Source organism: Erythrolamprus reginae, chromosome 2 (assembly GCF_031021105.1).
Source record: "Erythrolamprus reginae isolate rEryReg1 chromosome 2, rEryReg1.hap1, whole genome shotgun sequence".
Taxonomy (NCBI): domain Eukaryota; kingdom Metazoa; phylum Chordata; class Lepidosauria; order Squamata; family Dipsadidae; genus Erythrolamprus; species Erythrolamprus reginae.
The window spans coordinates 100,015,371-100,035,343 of NC_091951.1; the positions used below are offsets into that span (position 1 = coordinate 100,015,371).

Sequence of the window (19,973 nt, forward strand, 5' to 3'; positions counted from 1 at the left end):
GGTTCCGGATGTATTCTGGTCCAATGCCATGTAGGGCTTTAAAGGTCATTACCAACACTTTGAATTGTGACTGGAAACCGATCGGCAGCCAGTGCAGGCCACGGAGTGTTGCAGAAACGTAGGCGAATCTAGGGAGCCCCACAATGGCTCTCGCGGCCGCGTTCTGCACGATCTTGAAGAACTGCAGCTAATAGTTCTATTGACTATGAGCCATCAGGTTTTCCTTGACTCTTAGTGACTGCATAGATCTGTACCTAACCTATCCTTTCAGGACTTTCATGGTGCACCTTCTGCCACTGTAACTGAGTTGGTGTTGGCTCTCTTTCCTTCTGTCCCTCCCAGTGGGGCATGTCAAATTTTTCAACTTTCAATTTCCAAACATTAGGGGTGCTCAAAAGTTGTCACAAGCCTTGGAGATTGCAAAGATATTTTGGTTACTTCAATATAATTTAGATGTGCTTTGTAGGTAACTGCATAAATAGCATAACCTTTTAACATTTTGTTTGTTTCATCTCTCAGCATTAAAGCCTTCTTCAGAGAACTAGGGTTTTGCACAAAGTGTCCAAGGTATAATAATTTGAGTGTGGTCATTTGTGTCTTGAGGGAGAATCCTGAATTGATTTGTTCAATTAGCTATTGGTTTGCTTTCTTGGCTCTTCCATAACATTTTCAGATGACTTCTCCAATAATAAAATTCAAAAACATTAATGCTCATTAACTTTTTTGAACATTTTCAAAATGGGGGGCGGGATGTTTCCTAGGGGGCAAAAAATAGCTTTTTTTTTTTTTTTTAGTTGGGAGGAACTCAATAGTGTCAACCCCTAACCCCCAACATTTCTCCCTTAGACTCTCCACGATTGACCTCTCCAGGTTCCTAAGAGGTCAGTAAGGGGCGTGCATAAGTGCACTAGTGTGCCTTTCGTCCCCTGTCCAATTGTCTTTCCTTTATCTCATATATCATATATATTTTCTTCCTTTCTTATATCTTCTCCTCTATTTTGACATATTATCTTTATATATCTTACTTCATGTCTATTCTCTTCCATATGTATTGTGTATTGGACAAATGAATAAATAAAACTCTTTCTTGGCATTAATTTTATGGTAAACTGATTGTAAAAGAACAATTATTTAGAGTGTGGTAGTATTGAGGAGCAAGTTGTCAGTAATAAGACATATTTTATGAAGACATAATTCTTACTATATGAAATTTTTTAAAAAGCTAAACTTGTTTGAATAATTTCACTTCTTTAAAAATGCTGTTAACCTTTTCTCTCTCCACCCCATTCTCCATGGGTTTTTGGGTGAAATTAATTTGTTGTTCATGTGAGGCTGAATTTGATGCTGCTTAAGGTTTTTCTCAGTAGATTTAGTATACAGAAAGCCGAACATTGATTCAGAGAAACTATGCTGGTTTTATCAAATAGCATGTCAGATGTTGGACTTGACGCTTCATTTATACATACATCTATCTTGTGCAAAGAAGCTTGGAAAATATTTTCTACTTGCTGAGTGTTGGCCCATTCTTACCTGCCAACAGTGTTTGTTTTTCAAAGCTCAGCTTCTATTTTTGTGTCTTGCGTTCTAAAGATATCTGTTTACCCACACCGCAAAGAAACTAACAAAATACTTAGAATTTCTAATCATAATTAATTATGACCAATGTAATCAACATCAAGCATATACAAATTGCAAGCAGTGTTCAGAAGTGATCTGAATAATGTATGACTGTCAGAGATACATAGTACGGCTTCCATAGAGCAGACACTTGGTTTGATTATTTTATTCTTATGCGTGTTCTATGTTTCATAGGGGACAAACAAGTATTCTTTTTCAGTACATCTATGAATGTGGGAGAGTGCAAAGCTATGCTGTGGTGTTTTTTTTAGTGTTCCATGTTCTTTGCTGTAAAATGAAGAGGTCTTCTAAGCATAGGCATAATCTTACTAACCATGTTTCAATAGCAAATGTGTGTGAAACAAATGAGATTTTAATTGGCAAAGTAATTCATGTTATGCAGGTTGATGTTATCTGCTTCCAAGTGGAATCCAGTGAAGCAATTCAGGTAGGCTCAAATTGCTTTGGATTGTCCTGCAGGTGAAGGATCCTGTTACCCTTCACCTCAGGGACCGCCTTCTGCGGCACGAATCCCAGCGACCAGTTAGGTCCCACAGAGTGGGTCTTCTCCGGGTCCCATCAGCTAAACAATGCCGCTTGGCGGGACCCAGGGGAAGAGCCTTCTCTGTGGCGGCCCCGGCCCTCTGGAACCAACTCCCCCCAGAGATTAGAATTGCCTCCACCCTCCTTGCCTTTCGTAAGCTACTTAAAACCCACCTCTGCCGCCAGGCATGGGGGAATTAAGATTCCTTTTCCCCCTAGGCCTTTACAATTGTATGCATGGTATGTTTGTTTGTATGTATGTTTGGTTTTTATATTAAGGGGTTTTAATTCGCTTTTAGTATTGGATTATTATTGTACACTGTTTATGATTGCTGTTAGCCGCCCCGAGTTTTCGGAGAGGGGCGGCATATAAACCCAATAAATAAAATAAATAAATAAATAAATACATCTGAAGTGCTTCCAGGCTCTGTGGCTCTATGATTATCCACAGTTTATATTGAAGCCAAGACATTCAGCATACTTAAACTTTGTCTTGAAACACTGGCTTGGGCCAAGGATATCTAAGCCTTTCTTTTCTGGTAAATACTCGTGGTAGTCTTTCAACATTTGCCAGAGCCTCCATCTTGTGAGAACTTCAACCAGCTTGTGAAGATATAGCTGCTCTCAGCCTTCCTGTAGAACAGACTGTATAGGAGAAGGTTAAGATACAACTACAATCATTTTAAATTACTGCTTTCAGTCATGGCAATTTTTAGGTGCATGGACTTCAAAAGCCAGCGGCGTGGCCATTGATTAGAATTTGGGGAGTTGATGCCCGTATACCCGGAAGTTACTACATATGGAAATCTTGTTTTAAAGCATTCGGCTAGTGCTTGAGTTCCACCAGGTCCACGGTCAAATCAACTGAACTAAAAGCTTAGCTGTATAATATATTCTCCGTTATGATGCAAAAGTGCTGGGCAATGGGAATGAAGGATAATAACATTATGCCTCCTCCCATTGATAAAACTATAGCAATGGAGCAGTTGCTGTAAGTTTGCAAAGTTTCCAGTATCTTCACCTCTACTTTACTTGCATTGCTAACAAATTTAAATCCACTCTTTCCATTTAAGACAGAAATGGGTAACCTTTTTTTCATTCAAAGACTATATGTTTTTTGAAATGATGGGAGAGTGGAATGGAAGTGAGTGATAGATGAGTCGAAGTGTGGAACTCATTACCGGACTCCATAGTGTCATCCCCAAACCCCCAACACTTTACCCTTAGATTATCCACGGTTGACCTATCCAGATTCCTAAGAGGTCAGTAAGGAGTGAGTACAAGTGCACTAGAGTGCCTTCTGTCCCCTGTCCTATTGCTCTCCTATATCTCCTATACCTTTCTTCTATTCCTATATCTCTTCTTCTATTCTTTCATTGATATGTTCTATTACTATATCTTCTTTTCTATTCTTTCTTAGATATATTTTACTACGAGTATAACCTCTATAACCTTCATCATGTATTTTACTATGTGTATATAGATATATACCCACTAAACCCTCTTTGTGTATTGGACAAAATAAATAAATAAAAAATAAATAAATAAATAAATGAGGCAGATCCAAAAGTGGAAAAGTTACTAATTCTCTTGCTTTTTTCAGGCAAGCATTCTCCCTGCCTCCTTCTCTCTTTTGAAACTTGGCTTACACTATAAATAATTATTTGATGGCAATAGGCTGCTCCTGTGTGATGTAGCGGTTTGCCCTGTCAACACGTATTTCAATCTATGTGGCAGCATGAAAGTCAGTTCGGAATTACTTTGTTTTATCTCAGCTGTATCTTCATCAGATTTTGAGAAGTCCATGTTTTGTTTTTATGTTTCTTTTGCAGCCAAACTGGCTTGCTGTCATTCTTTTGCAACCGAGAGAGAAATGGGGTTCGGTAATCTACCTGTCAGCTCTTATTCTCCTCTGGAGTTATTTCTTATGTGAACTGAACATATGTCAGAATGCTCTTGAAGACACAAAATTGTATTATGTTGTTTTGGCGCCCAGAGACTTTTCACTGGAATGTTTCCTTATCTTACGGCAAGTTGATGTGTTTGTTCAAGATACTGCTTTCTTTGTTTTGCACTCCTGAATACGATATTTTGATGCTTTTGTTTGCCTTAGAATTGTGGTGTGGAAAAACTTACAACAGCCTATAATTATTTGGTGGAAAAGTGTTTTACAGTATTCGTCAGATCCTCAGAGTTTCTGAAACACAGGGTAGAATCGTTGGAGTTATCATTTGGCTTTCTGAGCATCAATATTTTTTTGTCAAGTGAAAACGGTGGATCAGAAATAACAGTGAATAAATGTTTTCTGAAGCATCTTCGGGGGTTTTTTTGTTGTTCTTGTCAAAGCAACATATGCTGTTTCTAATATGTTCTGAAAAATCTTGCTTAGAGCTAGGAAGTAGATAGTAGCACTGTTGTTTCCTATGAAATGATGCTAAAAGTTACTTGGCTTTTGTAGTTTTTCTAAGTAGAACCTTTTTCTGAATAGAATAATGATAGCATTCTCCAATATATTCTTATAATAACAGAATTATATATTGTATATATTATCTATACTATTTGTTTTCATAGATTTTCACGGGTACAGGTATGACGGTCTTGGTGTATTCAGGTTTCTTCCTTTGTAGGATTTGGAAATTTCTGGCGACGTGTTCGCCCTAGAACAAGGACAGAAACACCAGCCTGAAGATGACGAGTGGGACCTCGTCGAAACGTCGCCAGAAATTTCCAAATCCTACACGGGAAGAAACCCGAATATACCAAGACCGTCATATCTATACTATTATATACATATAATATACTGTATAATGTATTATATACCATATTTTTCAGAGTATAAGGTGCTCCATAAGGCGCATCTAACCTTTTTGGAGAGGAAAACAAGGCCCGTGGGGTCCGTTTTCACTAGCAGAGGCACCGCAGGCCAGTCCTTCGCAGGCCAGATCTGTGGGCTGAATCCTGCCCACGGGCCTTGAGTATGACACCCTTGGTCTCTAGAACTAAGGAGAAATTTCCTGACAGAACAATTAATTGGTGGAATGACTTGTCTTCAGAAGTGGCGCAGCAGGTAGAGTGCTGTACTGCAGGCCACTGAAGCTGACTGTAGATCTGAAGGTCAGCAGTTCAAATCTCATCACCGGCTCAAGGTTGACTCAGTCTTCCATCCTTCCGAGGTGGGTAAAATGAGGACCCGGATTGTGAGGGCAATATGCTGGCTCTGTTAAAAAAGTGCTATTGCTAACATGTTGTAAGCCGCTCTGAGTCTAAGGAGCAGGGCGGCATAAAAATTGAATAAACAAACAAACAAACAAACAAACAAACAAATAAATCGTCCAAGATTGGAAGGTTTTAAGAAGAGATTGGACAACCATTTGTCTGAAATGATATAGGGCAGTGATGGCGAACCTTTTTTCCCTCGGGTGCCGAAAGAGCGTACGTGCGCGCTATCACACATGCGTGAGTGCGCACACCCATAATTCAACACATGGGGAGGGAGAAAATAGCTTCCCCCACCTCCCCGGAGGCCCTCTGGAGGCCGGAAACAGCCTGTTTTCCAACTTCTGATGGGCCCAGTAGGCTCGTGTTTCACCCTTCCCAGGCTCCAAAGGCTTCCCTGGAGCTGGGAGAGAGTAAAAACGCCCTCCCCCATCCACCTGGAACCCAAAACCTCTGTTTGAGCCAAAAATCAGCTGGCCGGCGCACATATGCATGTTGGAGCTGAGCTAGGCAATGGCTTGTGTGCCAGCAGATATGGTTCCCCGTGCCACCTGTGGTACCCATGCCATAGGTTCGCCATCACTGCTATAGGGGTTTTCTGTCTGAGCAGTGGCTTGGACTAAAAGATCTTCAAGGTTCTTTCCCATTCTGTTTTAGACATTTTTAAAGCATTCTTTTGTGTTCAAAATCTACTTTGTTTCCACTGTTCTCTGATTTATATATTAGATGTGAAAGTTAAAAATAGAGCTACTGCCATATGATTATCTAATAAGATATTTCATTATGATGAATGTATCTAAAAAGTCAAAGTTGTGATTGCTGTGGGAACTTCAGCTAACTGCCTGACTTGGGCTCAATTATTTAATATTTTTCAGAATACATTACACTTTGTTTAGCACTCCCTATTCCAATTTTGAGGGTAAACACTATAATAATTTCCTATTTAATGTTTTTTTATATAATTTATTGTGGGTTTTCCCCTTCTGAAGCTGAAAGTCTTCCGTCTCCTTCAAGTATAAGAATTAAGGGTCCATAATTTAATCATGATTTATAATGTTATTTTAATCTTCTCAGAGATGTCAGAAGATGAACAATTTGCCTGGGCTTTAAAAATGAGTGAGCAAGAAGCCAGACAGTTAAATTCACAAGAGGAGGAAGAGGAAGAACTTCTGAGAAAAGCCATTGCTGAGAGCCTTAGTGTAAGTAGAAGAAATGTTCTACTTTTACTCTTTCCCCCCCTTTCTTTTTCCCTGTAGACATGACTTTTCTCCAAGGCTGGCTGATGAAACTTCACTTGGTATCCTAGTCTTAGACAAAGCATCCTACAAGAGAGCAAATACAACAAATATATTTGTTAAGCTTTACTATGCTAATGGACTTATTGATGCATAATATCTAATTTCACCGTTGGCTATCACTGAGCAGATTAATGTGGAAGTATCATTTATGTTTTTTACTGTGTAGAACAGCAGTCAATTTGATTTAATAATTAGAAGAATACATACACACACATACATATACATATATACTTGTTTTCGTAGATTTTCATGGGTACAGATATGAAAGTCTTGGCATATTCGGGTTTCTTCCCGTGTAAGTTTCAGAGATTTCTGGCGACGTTTTGACAAGGTCCCACTCGTCATCTTCAGGCTGGTGCTTTTGTCCTTTTGTTAGGGCAAACACAGCGAGATCTGAGCTGCCTTCCCTCTATAAATACTGGTGGGTGGGTGTGGAGTGCTGGCTCAGCAGCTGCAAGCAAACACCATAAACATATGACCAGACCACAGGGAGGTACAAAGCTGAAGGGATCAGATCTGATGGTCTAGAGGTTAATTATCTGCCTTATAAGGCAGAAGCCCCAGGATCAAATCCCAGTAAGGGTATGGCTAGCTGATGAGTCCAGAATAAGGCCGAAATAGCGCTATCCTAGTCTCCCTTAATTTTAAAAATACAGCAAAAACATGTGATACATACAGAATATAGTTTATTGGCTATGAATAAATTAACTGCCTTGAAATTTTAATTATATGAAAGTTTAACTATATTCAAAGCAGCACGAAGCTAACAACTTCAGCCTGATGATGGTGGATGTGATTCTCTGCCTTACAAGGCAGAAGCTGCCGGATCAAATCCCAGTAAGGGTGTGGCTAGCTGATGAGGCCAGAACAAGGCCGAAATGGTGCCATCCTAGTCTCCCTTAATTTTAAAATTTCAGCAAAAACATGTGATATGTATGTATGTATGTATGTATGTATGTATGTATGTCTATGTGTATGTATAAGTATATGTATATATGTCACGTGTTTTTGCTAAATTTGAAAATTAAGGGAGACTAGGATAGATATATTTAGGCCTTATTTTGGCCTCATCAGCTAGCCATACCCTCACTGGGACTTGAACCTGCAACCTTTGCCTTGTAAGGCAGAGAATTAACCTTTAGGCTACAGTATCCAATCCTTTCAGCTCTGTACCAGGGAAGGGTTACATATTTTTGTGTCAAATCACCCTGGTATATTGAAGGAACATCACAGCTCCTTTTTTGCCTCTCGGTCCAACCCAGGGCCATTTCCAAGGCAGTTAATTTTATTGATAGCCGACAATTCTATCTGTATGTGTCACATGTTTTTGCTGAATTTGAAAATTAAGGGAGACTAGGATAGATCTATCTATATATATACACACATACACACACACACGCACACAAATCATTTTCATTCAATGCCTGTTCTTGTTCTTCCTGCAGAGCTGCCAAGCTTCTGAGTTCTCTGCTGCTGCTCCCGTGCCTCTCCTTTCCCAGGCATCAGGATCTCCAGTGCAAGACCCTCCATCTGGACCAGAGGATTCTCATCTTCCTGCAATTTCGCCACCTTGCTCTGAGTCTTCTTGCTCCAAGTCCAACTCCCTCTTTCCAAGTGACAACATGGATGGGAGCACAGAGACAGATGTCTCCAAGAGTCCTCTTGTAGTACTGACCAGGTTAAGCCAGGACATAGTTGAACGCTCACTAGTTTCTAGCATAACTGTATCTCCAGGGAAGAGCCAGACTTTTGCAAGGTCAGGCACTTCCTCACCAGCTGGGAACTGCTCGTGTGATATATCACCTGGGGAAGAAGAGGCGTTACCTATTACTCTCAGTCCCATATTTCCCCAAAGACATGGGATGTCTCGGGAGCTGAACTTCCAGAAAGTCTTTGTGGGAAATTGCAGCCTTCTAACTCCAACAAGCCACGAAATGGAACATTCCCAGAATGACTTCAAAGGAAACCTTCATGTGGACTGCCCAGGAGTCCTACAGAAGGAAGCCCAGCAGCAGAGTGCTTTTGATCACGACACAAGTCCTTCTGAGTTGAGAGATCAGGCTGAGCGTGGCAAAAATACACTGCTTTCTGCTGAGCTTATAGAAAGGACAGGCCCACCAGGAAGCCCACCAGCAATTTGCACTCTTCCTTGGAGTGACGAGGAATGCCAACACAAAGAACCGGACGTGGTGGACTATTATTGGGGTGTCCCATTCTGCCCCAAAGGGATAGATCCTAACAAATATACTCAAGTCATCATGTGCCAGCTTGAGGTTTATCAGAAAAGCCTGAAACGGGCTCAGCGGCAGCTCCTGCAGAAGAAGCCATTTGGAGAACCTATTGTTCCTAATTCATGGTCCCTGAGACAAACAAATCTTGCTAAAGACAAGGAAACATCAAGACAAAGGGAAGATACTGATGATCAAGAAGGGGAGGACGTGGATGAGAAAAAGGAACCTGATAATGTTGACTGTGTCCTTTCCCGAGTCAACGGAGAATCTGACAAACATCCACCAGGGGATGGAGCAGAAGGAAGGAACTCCGAGGGTGGAGATGAATCCGCAAGCAGCTCTCTTCAGGTAACTTTGCCCTACCTGGAAAATTATGAATCAACAAAAAAAGAGCAGAGTGGCCAAGCATTTTTCTGCCATGCGCGTTCTTAGATCAAAATGGCAGGAGATTATGCTATTGATTTTCAGCAGTTAAGATGAGGTTAGAGGGAATTCTAGAGGACACAAAGAATTATACATGTCAGTTGCCAGTTAGTGTACGGAATTTATTCTATCTGTCATCTATCTATCTATCTATCTATCTATCTATCTATCTATCTATCTATCTATCTATCTATCTATCTATCTATCTATCTATCTCAGTGTTTTTCAACCGGTGTGCCGCGGCACACTAGTGTGCCGCAAGACACGGTCACATGTGCCGCGAGGCGGCTCCTGCAAGTGGGAGCTCCAGGGCTGAGGCTTCAGCCCTGGAGCTCCCACTTGCAGAAGCTGCCCACCCCGGTTATTGCCTGCCGCCGCCGCCGCTATTGGCACCCTCCCGCGGGAGGCCAGCAAAGGTTGCTTTTAAAGTCGGCCCCCTTGCGCCCATGGCTTCTCATCGCTAATAGCGGCGGCGGGCAATAGCCGGGGGAGGGGCGGCTTCTGCAAGTGGGAGCTCCAGGGCTGAGGCTTCCACTTGTGGCTGTCCCCGCCCGCCCAATCTGTCCTTCTCTCCGGCTCCTCCCACAGCGGTGGCTGCAGCGACGCTGGCGATCCGGCCGCTAGCCGCTCCGAGCACTGTGGAAACGCCCACCCCTCTCACAGTCCCGTCCTGGGCTGTCAGTAAAGGGGCTGCTTCCCATCCCTCTGCCAGCTTGCTCAGAACATTCAAACTAAGGAAAACCTTCGCCGGCCTCCACAGAGAAGAAAGGAAGAGAGAGAACGAGAGAGAGAGAGAGAGAACAAGAGAGAAAAAGCATGAGAGAGAGAGAAAGAACAAGAGAGAGAGAAAGAAAATAAGAGAGAGAACAAGAGAGAGAACGAGAGAGAGAAAGAAAATAAGAGAGAACGAGAGAGTAACAGAGAGAGAGAAAGAACAAGAGAGAGAAAGCATGAGAGAGAGAGAGAAAGAAAATAAGAGAGAGAACGAGAGAGAGCAACAGAGAGAGAAAGAACAAGAGAGAGAAAGCATGTGAGAGAGAGAGAAAGAAAATAAGATAGAACGAGAGAGAGAGAAGGAAAGCAAGAGAGAAAAAGAGATAGCAAGAGAGAGAGAAAGCAAGAGAGACAGATAGGGAGAGGAAAGGAGAGAGAGAAATGAGAACAAAAAGGGGAGAAAAAAGGAGAAATGAGAAAATGATTGAGGCAGAGAATGAGAGGAGAGAGAAACAAAAGAGAGAGAGAGAAGTGATTCTTGAAGCATATGGTAAAAAGCACCCAAATAATAAGAAACGCCCCCCAGCCCACACCTGTTTTTGAAAAGAATAAAAGAGAAAAAAACCCCAGCCCTCAACTGGTTTTGGAAATGGTTCGAGTGTGTATACACACACACACATAGGGGGGGGGGGGGGAGAGACAGGGATGGAAAAAGAGGAGAAGTGAGAGGGAGAAGGAATGAGAGAGAAAAGGGGGAAAGACAGGAGAAGTGCCCAGAAATGAGACAGTGGTATAAATTTGAGGAGGGATGATTGATGATTGACTGTACAGTATTTATAAGGGGATGTTACATGGGATTGTATATATGAGGGGGTTATTTATGTATGTATGTATGTATGTATGTATGTATGTATGTATGTATGTATGTATGCATATTTATTTATTTGATTTGTGTCATTTTGGTTGGTGGTGTGCCCCAGGATTTTGTAAATGTAAAAAATGTGCCGCGGCTCAAAAAAGGTTGAAAATCACTGGTCTGTCTGTCTGTCTGTCTGTCTGTCTGTCTATCTGTCTCTCTATCTACCTACCTACCTACCTACCTACCTACCCACCTACCCTACAAATTCGGCTTCTACGCCACCCTTCTCCTGAGACTCAGGGTGGCTTACAACATGATATCCAATGATGCTTCAGGGATTCTGAAGCCCTTAGGGTCCTCTGAAAATTTGCTTTTAATAATACTGATAGTCTTCGACTTATGATCACAACTGAGCTCAAAAAATGTTGTTGCTAAGCAAGACAATTTTTTGAGTTTTGCCCCATTTTATGAGCCTTTTTGCCAGAGTTGTTAAGCGAATAATCGCAGTTGTTAAGTGAACCATGGAGTCATTCAGATAATCTGGCTTTTCCGGTTGACTCTGCTTGCTGGAAGCCAGCTAGGAAGATTACAAATAGTGATCACAAGACCTCAGGACAGTACAACTGTCATAATTACATGCCAGTTGCATATATTGGAATCAACAGGATGTGGAATCCCGTATGGTCTTATATATTCGGGCAATTGTGGTGGAACATGGTTTGCTTTCCGCTGTGAACTTTTGCTACTCTGAACTGAAATTTTAATTTATGTTATTGAATTTGTTTTATTGCTTTGTCCTCTGGAGTTATTACTTTTCCCAAACCTATCAATCTTTCATGCTTCCTCTGTGTTTCTGCTTTGCATTTTTGAGCAGCGCATTCTCCTTTTCATTCATTATGTTACAGGATAAAACAAACAATGGGGCATATCCAGGAAAACTTCACAGTCTCTCTAGCTGCCGGAGTTTCTGCAGTGAGGCCAGAACTAACCTTAATCCTTGGCTTCCTTTGCAGAAAGTGTCATTTAAATGTTTATGGCGTGGCCGCTAGGTGTCAGGTTTTCTCTTCAGGGGCAAGAGGCAGCTGTCGGTCACCACCGGGTCTTTTTAAACCCATTGCTAGTCAGGTGAAATATTTATTGCTGTTGTAATTTAAGTTTGTGTCAGCCTTTTTCAACCCTCGTTTTTCATAATGACTTCACTGCTTGATCATTGTATAACTTTATCTTCTTCTGACTGAAGCTGAACCTTGTTGCTACTATTTTCAAGTATATTTGATTGTTTACCCTGGTGATGGAAAGACGTTTTGTGATATTTATATTCTACCTTATAATATTGAACACTCAGAGGAAAATCTGTCACGTCTGCATATTCTTTTAGAAGTGGCAGAACGGTACAAGTTGTGCTTTAGGTCTCACAGACCTGGATCCAAAGTGGTTATATTTAAACAACCTTAAAGGTGACCTACAAAGAGAAACACTTGGCTTTGTGCCCAAATTCTTTACTCACTTATGATAAGCTGGCAATGGCCTGAATGGTTTAAGGTCAAACCTTCTTTGGTTCTCTTGTTGGAACCTCTGACCACATTTAATTTGGAACGTATTTTGGCAAGTGAAATGCACAGAAAACCGCCATCACGGCTGAATTCTTGAGCCTTTTGTGCAGCTCAAGTTAGGGAATAATGGTCTTGACATTTAAAATTGCCTTAGGAGCCCACGAGACAAATGGCATAATTGGGGAAACTTGAAAACACAATTAGAATGCAAAAAGCTCAAGTGGTCACTTGTAAATAGACACAAAAGAACTTTATAATAGCAGAACAGAGAAGTAAAAGTGGGATGGCAGCCAAGTCTGACAATAAGCTTCACGACAGGTAATTCTTAACATTGCTTTTCTTTCTTCCACATGAAATAGAACATGGAGGCAGTGGGCAGATAATTCAAAGGCGACTTTCCATGTTTTAAGCTTCATTTGAGCATCGTATTTTTCTTTGTCGTAATTACCTACCAGCATACTTTGTCACAGTTTCGGTGCCCTTTGTGTTGACAGTAGTGGAAGCACTAATGTATTTAAAGTGCCAACATGTCTCCTTAGTTGTTCAGTCCAAGCAGATGCTATCAGCCAGCTGCTTGGTGGAGCCACTTGTTGCTATTATAATATAGCTGAATAAGTTGTAAGTGTAAAATCTGCAAGGTGCTTTTTCGGATGGTTTGCATTAGTGGCAGGCCTATTTAACTATGCCACTTGCATTTGCTCACTTGCAAAATGGTTAATGAAGGCAACAGCTACAGTTTCTCCAGGTCTTCCCTAGTGGTTGTTTGCTCACTGTGATTACATGAAATGCTGTTAAAATGGTTAAAGTGCTTGAGTGACTCTTTCAAGCTCCATATGTTCTTTAGGAAGAAGCAGATACTTCTGTTGACACAGGTGAACATTTTTCTTATTTGTTGTCCAGACTTAGAGTGAAACAAGATGTTGCAGCAGATGTGGATTTCTGCTGAAAATAGCATTCCCATGAAACTGCTGTGAATACCCCAACCATGCTAATTCTCCCATCTCTCCTCCATTTTATGAGCAGCTGCTTCGGATTCAATCAATCAATCAATCAGAATAGAGCTGGAAAGGATCTTGGAGATCTTCTAGTCCAAGCCCCTGCTTATGCATAGTCCAACCCTCTGCCGTACCATTTCAGACAAATGGCTGTCCAGCCTCTTCTGAAAAACCTCCAGTGATGAAGCAACCACATCTTCTGACGGCAAACTGTACCACTGGTTAATTGTTCTCACTGTTACAAAGTTTCTCCTCAATTCCAGGTTGCTTCTGTCCTTGATTAGTTGCCATCCATTGTCTCTTGTTCTGCCCTTTGGTGCTTTGGAAAATAAAGTGACCCTATCTCCTCTTTATGGCAGCTCCTCAAATACTGGAATTCAATTCAATTCAATTTATTAGATTTGTATGCCGCCCCTCTCCGAAGACTCGGGGCTGCTCACAACAACAATAAAAACAGTATACTAACAATGGAACAAATCTAATAATAAAATTACATTAAAAAACCCCAACAATTTAAAAACCATACAACACATACATACCAAACATAAAATATAAGAAAGCCTGGGGGAGGTGTCTTAATTCCCCCATGCCTGGCGATATAGGTGGGTCTTGAGTAACTTGCGAAAGACAAGGAGGGTGGGGGCCGTTCTAATCTCCGGGGAGAGTTGATTCCAGAGGGCCGGTGCCACCACAGAGAAGGCTCTTCCCCTGGGGCCTGCCAAACGACATTGTTTGGTCGACGGGACCCGGAGAAGGCCAACTCTGTGGGACCTTATCGGCCGCTGGGATTCGTGCGATAGAAGGCGGTTCCGGCGGTATTCTGGTCCAATGCCATGAATACTGCCATCATGTCCCCCCCCACCCCAGTCCCTCTTTTTCTCTAGGCTGGCCAAACCCAAATCCTGCAACTGTTCTTTATATGTTTTCATTTCCAGGCCTTTAATCATCTGGATTGAGGACAATTATGCTTTGGTATGGGGACAAGGGGCTTCAAATCTATCTACTTTAACATTAAGTATAATTATGTCTGTTTCTTGCCAAGGAAGCAAGTCACTTTCTTAATTTATTTTCTGGGATTGATTTGAACAAATATTAACCTTTCTGAATCTGGATAAGCACTTTCCCTTCAAAAAGGGAACTGAGAAAGATAAATTTGGAGGTGGTAATTCGTATTGTATTTTAGACATCTACTCTACAGTAGACTATAAGACCTCTTTGCAAAGTGCAATGGAAAAGCCAGTTTGATGTAGAGACTTCAGGATAGAAGCCAAAAGACTATGAGTTCTAGTCCCACCATAGGCATGCAACCAACTGGGGGACCTTGGGCCAATCATTCTCTCTTCCAGCCCTGGGAAGGAGGAAAAGCAAAACCCATTTCCCAAAAATCTTGCCAAGGTCTAATCTAGGCAGTTGCCAAGGATTCAAATATGTTACCTGATGGCACATATGCATTGGGAAAGTATGTATGTTATGTCTGCTCATGGCCCTAGGGCTCTTTGCCTTCCCCCTTTAAGCAGTGTTTGCAAGCTTTTCCCATAGTTTTGACTCTGCTCTTGAAACATAGTAGGCAGAAGATTATGTATAGCAGGGCTGTCAAACTCACAGCCCGCGGGCCACTCCCATACCTGGTTTAGCGAAGGGGGGGGGGAAAGTCTCAATCTGTCATGTGACGACGTGAGTTTGACACCCTGATGTATAGTATCTGTCCTCACTTATAGTTAAGGCCATGATCTTCCCCCCCAAATAGATAGCTCACATAATGTTTTCTTAAGTTAACAAAGAAAGGTGGGGCATAGGGAGAAAGGAAAAAGTAAATAGGGGGTAGGAGTGGAAACAGGGAAAGTGTAGTCATAAGGTTAAAGATCTGTCAGAATTAAGGGGTGTGACAGTTGTCAGGCTAGAGATTCTAGTTTTCTACTCTCAGAGTAGAAAGCTTTGTGTGTAGAAAAACACAGATAGGTAAATATTTAGCACCTGGCCCTGGAAGAATTATCAAATCCAGAAAGCCACTTCGTTTAAAATTTGTACAGTAAAACATATTTACTTTTCAGAATATGCATTTATAGTGCAATTAATGTCTCACTAATGTCTGTAGATATGAAGTGATAATCCTTTTGTCAATTTTACATCCAGCTAATTAATTCTGATGTGGACTTTCATTTTTCAGGGTATATTTACTCACAAAACATTTTGCAAGATTGTATTTCTGTTCTGGACAATAAAGTGATGCATTAAGTATCTGGAATGCGTTCATATTCTTCAGATTGGTTCTTTTCCCCTCACATCGAAGTCCAGGATGGGTTGTTTTAGCCCCATAACTAGAATAGAATAGAATAGAATTTTTATTGGCCAAGTGTGATTGGACACACAAGGAATTTGTCTTGGTGCATATGCTCTCAGCGTACATAAAATAAAATATACATTTGTCAAGAATCATGTGGTACAACACTTAATGATTGTCATAGGGGTCAAATAAGCAGTGAAGAAGCAATATTAATAAAAATCTTAGGATATAAGCAACAAGTTAAAGTCATACAGTCAACATGGGAGGAAATGGGTGAAAGGAATGATGAGAAAAACTAGTAGAATAGAAGTGCAGATTTAGTAGAAAGTCTGACAGTGTTGAGGGAATTATTTGTTTAGCAGAGTGATGGCGTTTGGAAAAAAAACTGTTCTTGTGTCTAGTTGTCTTGGTGTGCAGTGCTCTGTAGCGACGTTTTGAGGGTAGGAGTTGAAACAATTTGTGTCCAGGATGTGAGGGGTCAGTAAATATTTTCCCCGCCCTCTTTTTGACTCGTGCAGTATACACGTCCATTTTTTTGAATGGGTAGCCCAGCCCTCCCCCTGATACCGCTGAGGAGGTTAGTGTGGCTAACCCCTCGTAACTTGGTGTGGGTGTGTTTGCAGGGTACTCACCCCCGCCATCCTGTCAGGCCCCGAGGGCTGGAGGGTCCGTGTTGGAGGACAGAGTCACTGGGTCGCTCCCTTCCATGAGTTGCTGGAGGCTCCACGGGGCCCGGAGGGGCCTTAAAACCGCCGGAGCTCCAGAGGTCTCACCCAAGAGGCAGTAGGCCAGTAAGGCCTACCATCGGAGATCTATATGGACTGGATTGAACTTCCTGAGGATCGGCCTCCTTGGTGACATTCCTCAGTCATTCAGTCCAGTCCTCAGCTCTTGGATGCTTTTTTCTTCGCTCTTTCGAGCTTTGGGTTGGCTTCCAATTTGTTTTCATTTTCCAACATTTTTTATCTTTTCTGAACCCTGCCTTGGATTTTTGTTACTTTATTTTTCCTCTCTTTTCCTGAAACAATTTTGGGCTTCCTAACAGTGAGTGCCTGCTCCGCTTGCCTTAGGGCAATTGGGAAGGCTACAGGCTTGTCTATTTGATCTTTCTCTTGCTGTGCTAGGACAGGGAACAGGGCAGATCAGGTGGCCGGCTCTCTTTAGAGGCTTATCTCGTCAGGCTGCTAGTCTTCACTTGGGCTGCTCCGATTGCCATCTTCAAGCTGAGCTGATCGGCTGACAGGCGGAGTTTTTCGCTTGCCAATAGCAACCTGACTTTTGGACTGGTTTCCTTAGCGCAGTGATGGCGAACCTTTTTCCCCTCAGGTGCCGAAAGAGTGTGGGGGTGTGCTATCACACATGCGTGAGTGCCCACACTCATAATTACCAGAGCTTACAAAACGTTTGCCAGATCCATCCTCGAATACAGCTCATCTGTTTGGAACCCATACTGCATCTCAGACATGTCCAAAGATACTTCGCCAGAAGAGCCCTTCACTCCTCCACTCGAAACAGAATACCCTACGACACTAGACTTTCAATCCTGGGCCTAGAAAGCCTAGAATTAAGACGCCATAAACAAGATCTAAGTATTGCCCACAAGATCATATGCTGCAACATCCTGCCTGTCGGCAACTACTTCAGCTTCAACCACAACAACTACAAGAGCACACAACAGATTTAAACTTAATATTAACCGCTCCAAACTTGACTGTAAAAAATATGACTTCAGTAACCGAGTTGTCGAAGCGTGAAACTCTTTACCGGACTCCGTAGTGTCATCCCCAAACCCCCAACACTTTACCCTTGGATTATCCACAGTTGACCTATCCAGATTCCTAAGAGGTCAGTAAGGGGCGAGTACAAGTGCACTAGAGCAGTGTTTTTCAAACAGTGTGCCGCGGCACACTAGTGTGCCGCGAGACATGGTCAGGTGTGCCGCGAAGGTCAGAGAGAGAAAGAAAGCAAGAGAGAGAGAAAGAAAACAAGAGAGAAAGAGAGAGAAAGAAATCAAGAGAGAGAGAGAAAGAAAGAAAGAGAGAGAAAGAAAGAGAGAAAGAGAGGGAAGGTGGGAGAGAGAAAGACATAGAGGGAGGGAGGGAGAATGAGAGCAAAAAAGAGAGGAAGGTAGGAAGAGAGAAAGAGGGATGGAGAGAGAGAAAAAAGAAGGGAGAGAAAGGAGGGAGAAAGAGAAATAGAGCGAAAGGGAGGAAGAGAGAAAAAAAATTTCTCCAAACTTTTTTTAGCCGCCCTCCCCCCCCCCCCCCAACCCTGTGCCCCAGGGTTTTGTAAATGTAAAAAATGTGCCGTGGCTCAAAAAAGGTTGAAAATCACTGCACTAGAGTGCCTTCCGTCCCCTGTCCTATTGCTCTCCTGTATCTCCTATACCTTTCTTCTATTCCTATATCTCTTCTTCTATTCTTTCATTTATATGTTCTATTACTATATCTTCTATTCTTTCATAGATATATTTTACTATGACCTTCATCATGTATTTTACTATGTGTATATATATATACCCACTAAAACCCTCATTGTGTATTGGACAAAATAAATAAATAAATAAATAATTCAATGCCTGGGGAGGAGGAAAAAGGTTTCCCCCACTCCCCTGTTTCCCAACTTCTGGTGGGCCCAGTAGGCCCATGTTTTGCCCTCCCCAGGCTCCAAAGGCTTCCCTGGAGCCGGGGGAGGGTAAAAATGCCCTCCCCCATCCTCCCTGGAGGCTCTCTGGAAGCCAAAAACGCCCTCCCAGAGCCTCTGTGTGAGCCAAAAATCAGTGGCTGGCACACACATGGACGTTGGAGCTGAGCTAGGGCAATGGCTCGTGTGCCAGCAGATATGGCTCTGCGTGCCACCTGTGCCATAGCTCGCCATCACTGCCTTAGCGCTAGGAGACTCCTGTGCCTTTTTAGACCAGCCTGACAAGGGTTGTAAGTGTAAAAACTGATCATCCCTTACTTTTTTCAGTTCTCTTGTAACTTCGAACAGTCACTAAATGAATGGTTGTTATAAGTCAAGGACTACCTGTAATAGAGTCGATATTATAATGCATAGTCAAATAATAATTATGTTTCTTCCTCTTCTTAGGCTTCTCAAGTGCTGTTTGCAGAAGATACGCTTGAAGAAAGGGAGCCTCTACAGATTACACAAAGGTAAGGAGATATATCTCATCACTGTTGACTCTGCAAGAGAGGCTCCTGAGGAAGCCGCAGCCCAGAAATTCTGTCTTGTACCTGTAACTATTTCAGAGTGCAGACTACATTAGGTTAAAGATGTGGTAGTTGTAATACAGGGATGTCATTTTTGTTTGCATGGGGATTAAATGTGGTAGGTAATTTCTTGTCCTGTTGTCTGAAAATTGCATGCAGGTAGTCCTTGACTTCCAACCGATCATTTAGCAGCCAGTTGTGATGGCACTGAAAAAAGTGAGTTATGACCGGTCCTTGCACTTACGACTGTCAGAGTGTCTCAATAGTCACGTGATCATGATTTGGGGCCACTACCCTGTGTTTTAAGATTGCAGCATCAACATTTGCGCCCTTTCCAGACAGTTTCCCACAAGCATGGTAATTTTTTTTGAGGGGATGGGGTAGTCAGATACACTTCATAACCATGTGATTTGCTTAATGGCTACAGTAGAAAAGGTTGCAAAATCAGAATTCCGTTGCTTAATGAGCTTATTGTGTAGTGGTAGAAGTTCTGGTCCCAATTGTGATCCTAAATTGAAGACAACTTGTATGCATTCTCATTCTTACAGGTAGCCTTCAACTTTACAGTCACTATTGTGGTTGTATATTCCAGCCTCTATTGATTCATCGTTAAATGGTGCAGTCATTAAGTGAATCACTGTAGTCATAAGCAAAGGTATTGTCTGTGACTTGCGACCTGCCCTTTCAGCTTCTCCATTGACTTTGCTTGTCTGAAGCCACCTGGGAAGATTGCAGCTGGCAATCACGTGACCCCAGGATACTGTGACTGTCATAAATGTCTGATGGGTGCCAGGTGTCTGGCTCTGCATCATGTGACCTGTGATGGTCATAAAACCATGCATGGGCTTTAAGTAACTTTTTTCAGCGCTGTTGAACTTTGAACCAGTCACTAAATGAATGCTTATTAACCCTGCTACTATGCTCGGGTGTGTTCTGCCGGGCTCTCGGATAGGAGCCTCCCGAAAATTCAAGGGTACAAATTTCAGACACGCACACACACACGTTTGAAAATTCAAAACAATGTTCTT

At 42.2% G+C, this 19,973-nt stretch overlaps 1 protein-coding gene across 13 annotated transcripts in view; it reads left to right on the forward strand.

Annotated features, from left to right (window-relative positions):
* UIMC1 (ubiquitin interaction motif containing 1) overlaps nucleotides 1-19,973 on the forward strand; it is a 107,354-nt gene that overhangs the window by 47,896 nt on the left and 39,485 nt on the right. For all 13 annotated transcript variants that reach the window (XM_070738937.1, XM_070738938.1, XM_070738939.1 and 10 more), the window contains 3 exons: nucleotides 6,451-6,575; nucleotides 8,120-9,253; nucleotides 18,824-18,888. In XM_070738937.1, the coding sequence (XP_070595038.1) occupies nucleotides 6,451-6,575; nucleotides 8,120-9,253; nucleotides 18,824-18,888 (1,324 nt within the window). The remainder of the gene's footprint in view (nucleotides 1-6,450; nucleotides 6,576-8,119; nucleotides 9,254-18,823; nucleotides 18,889-19,973) is intronic.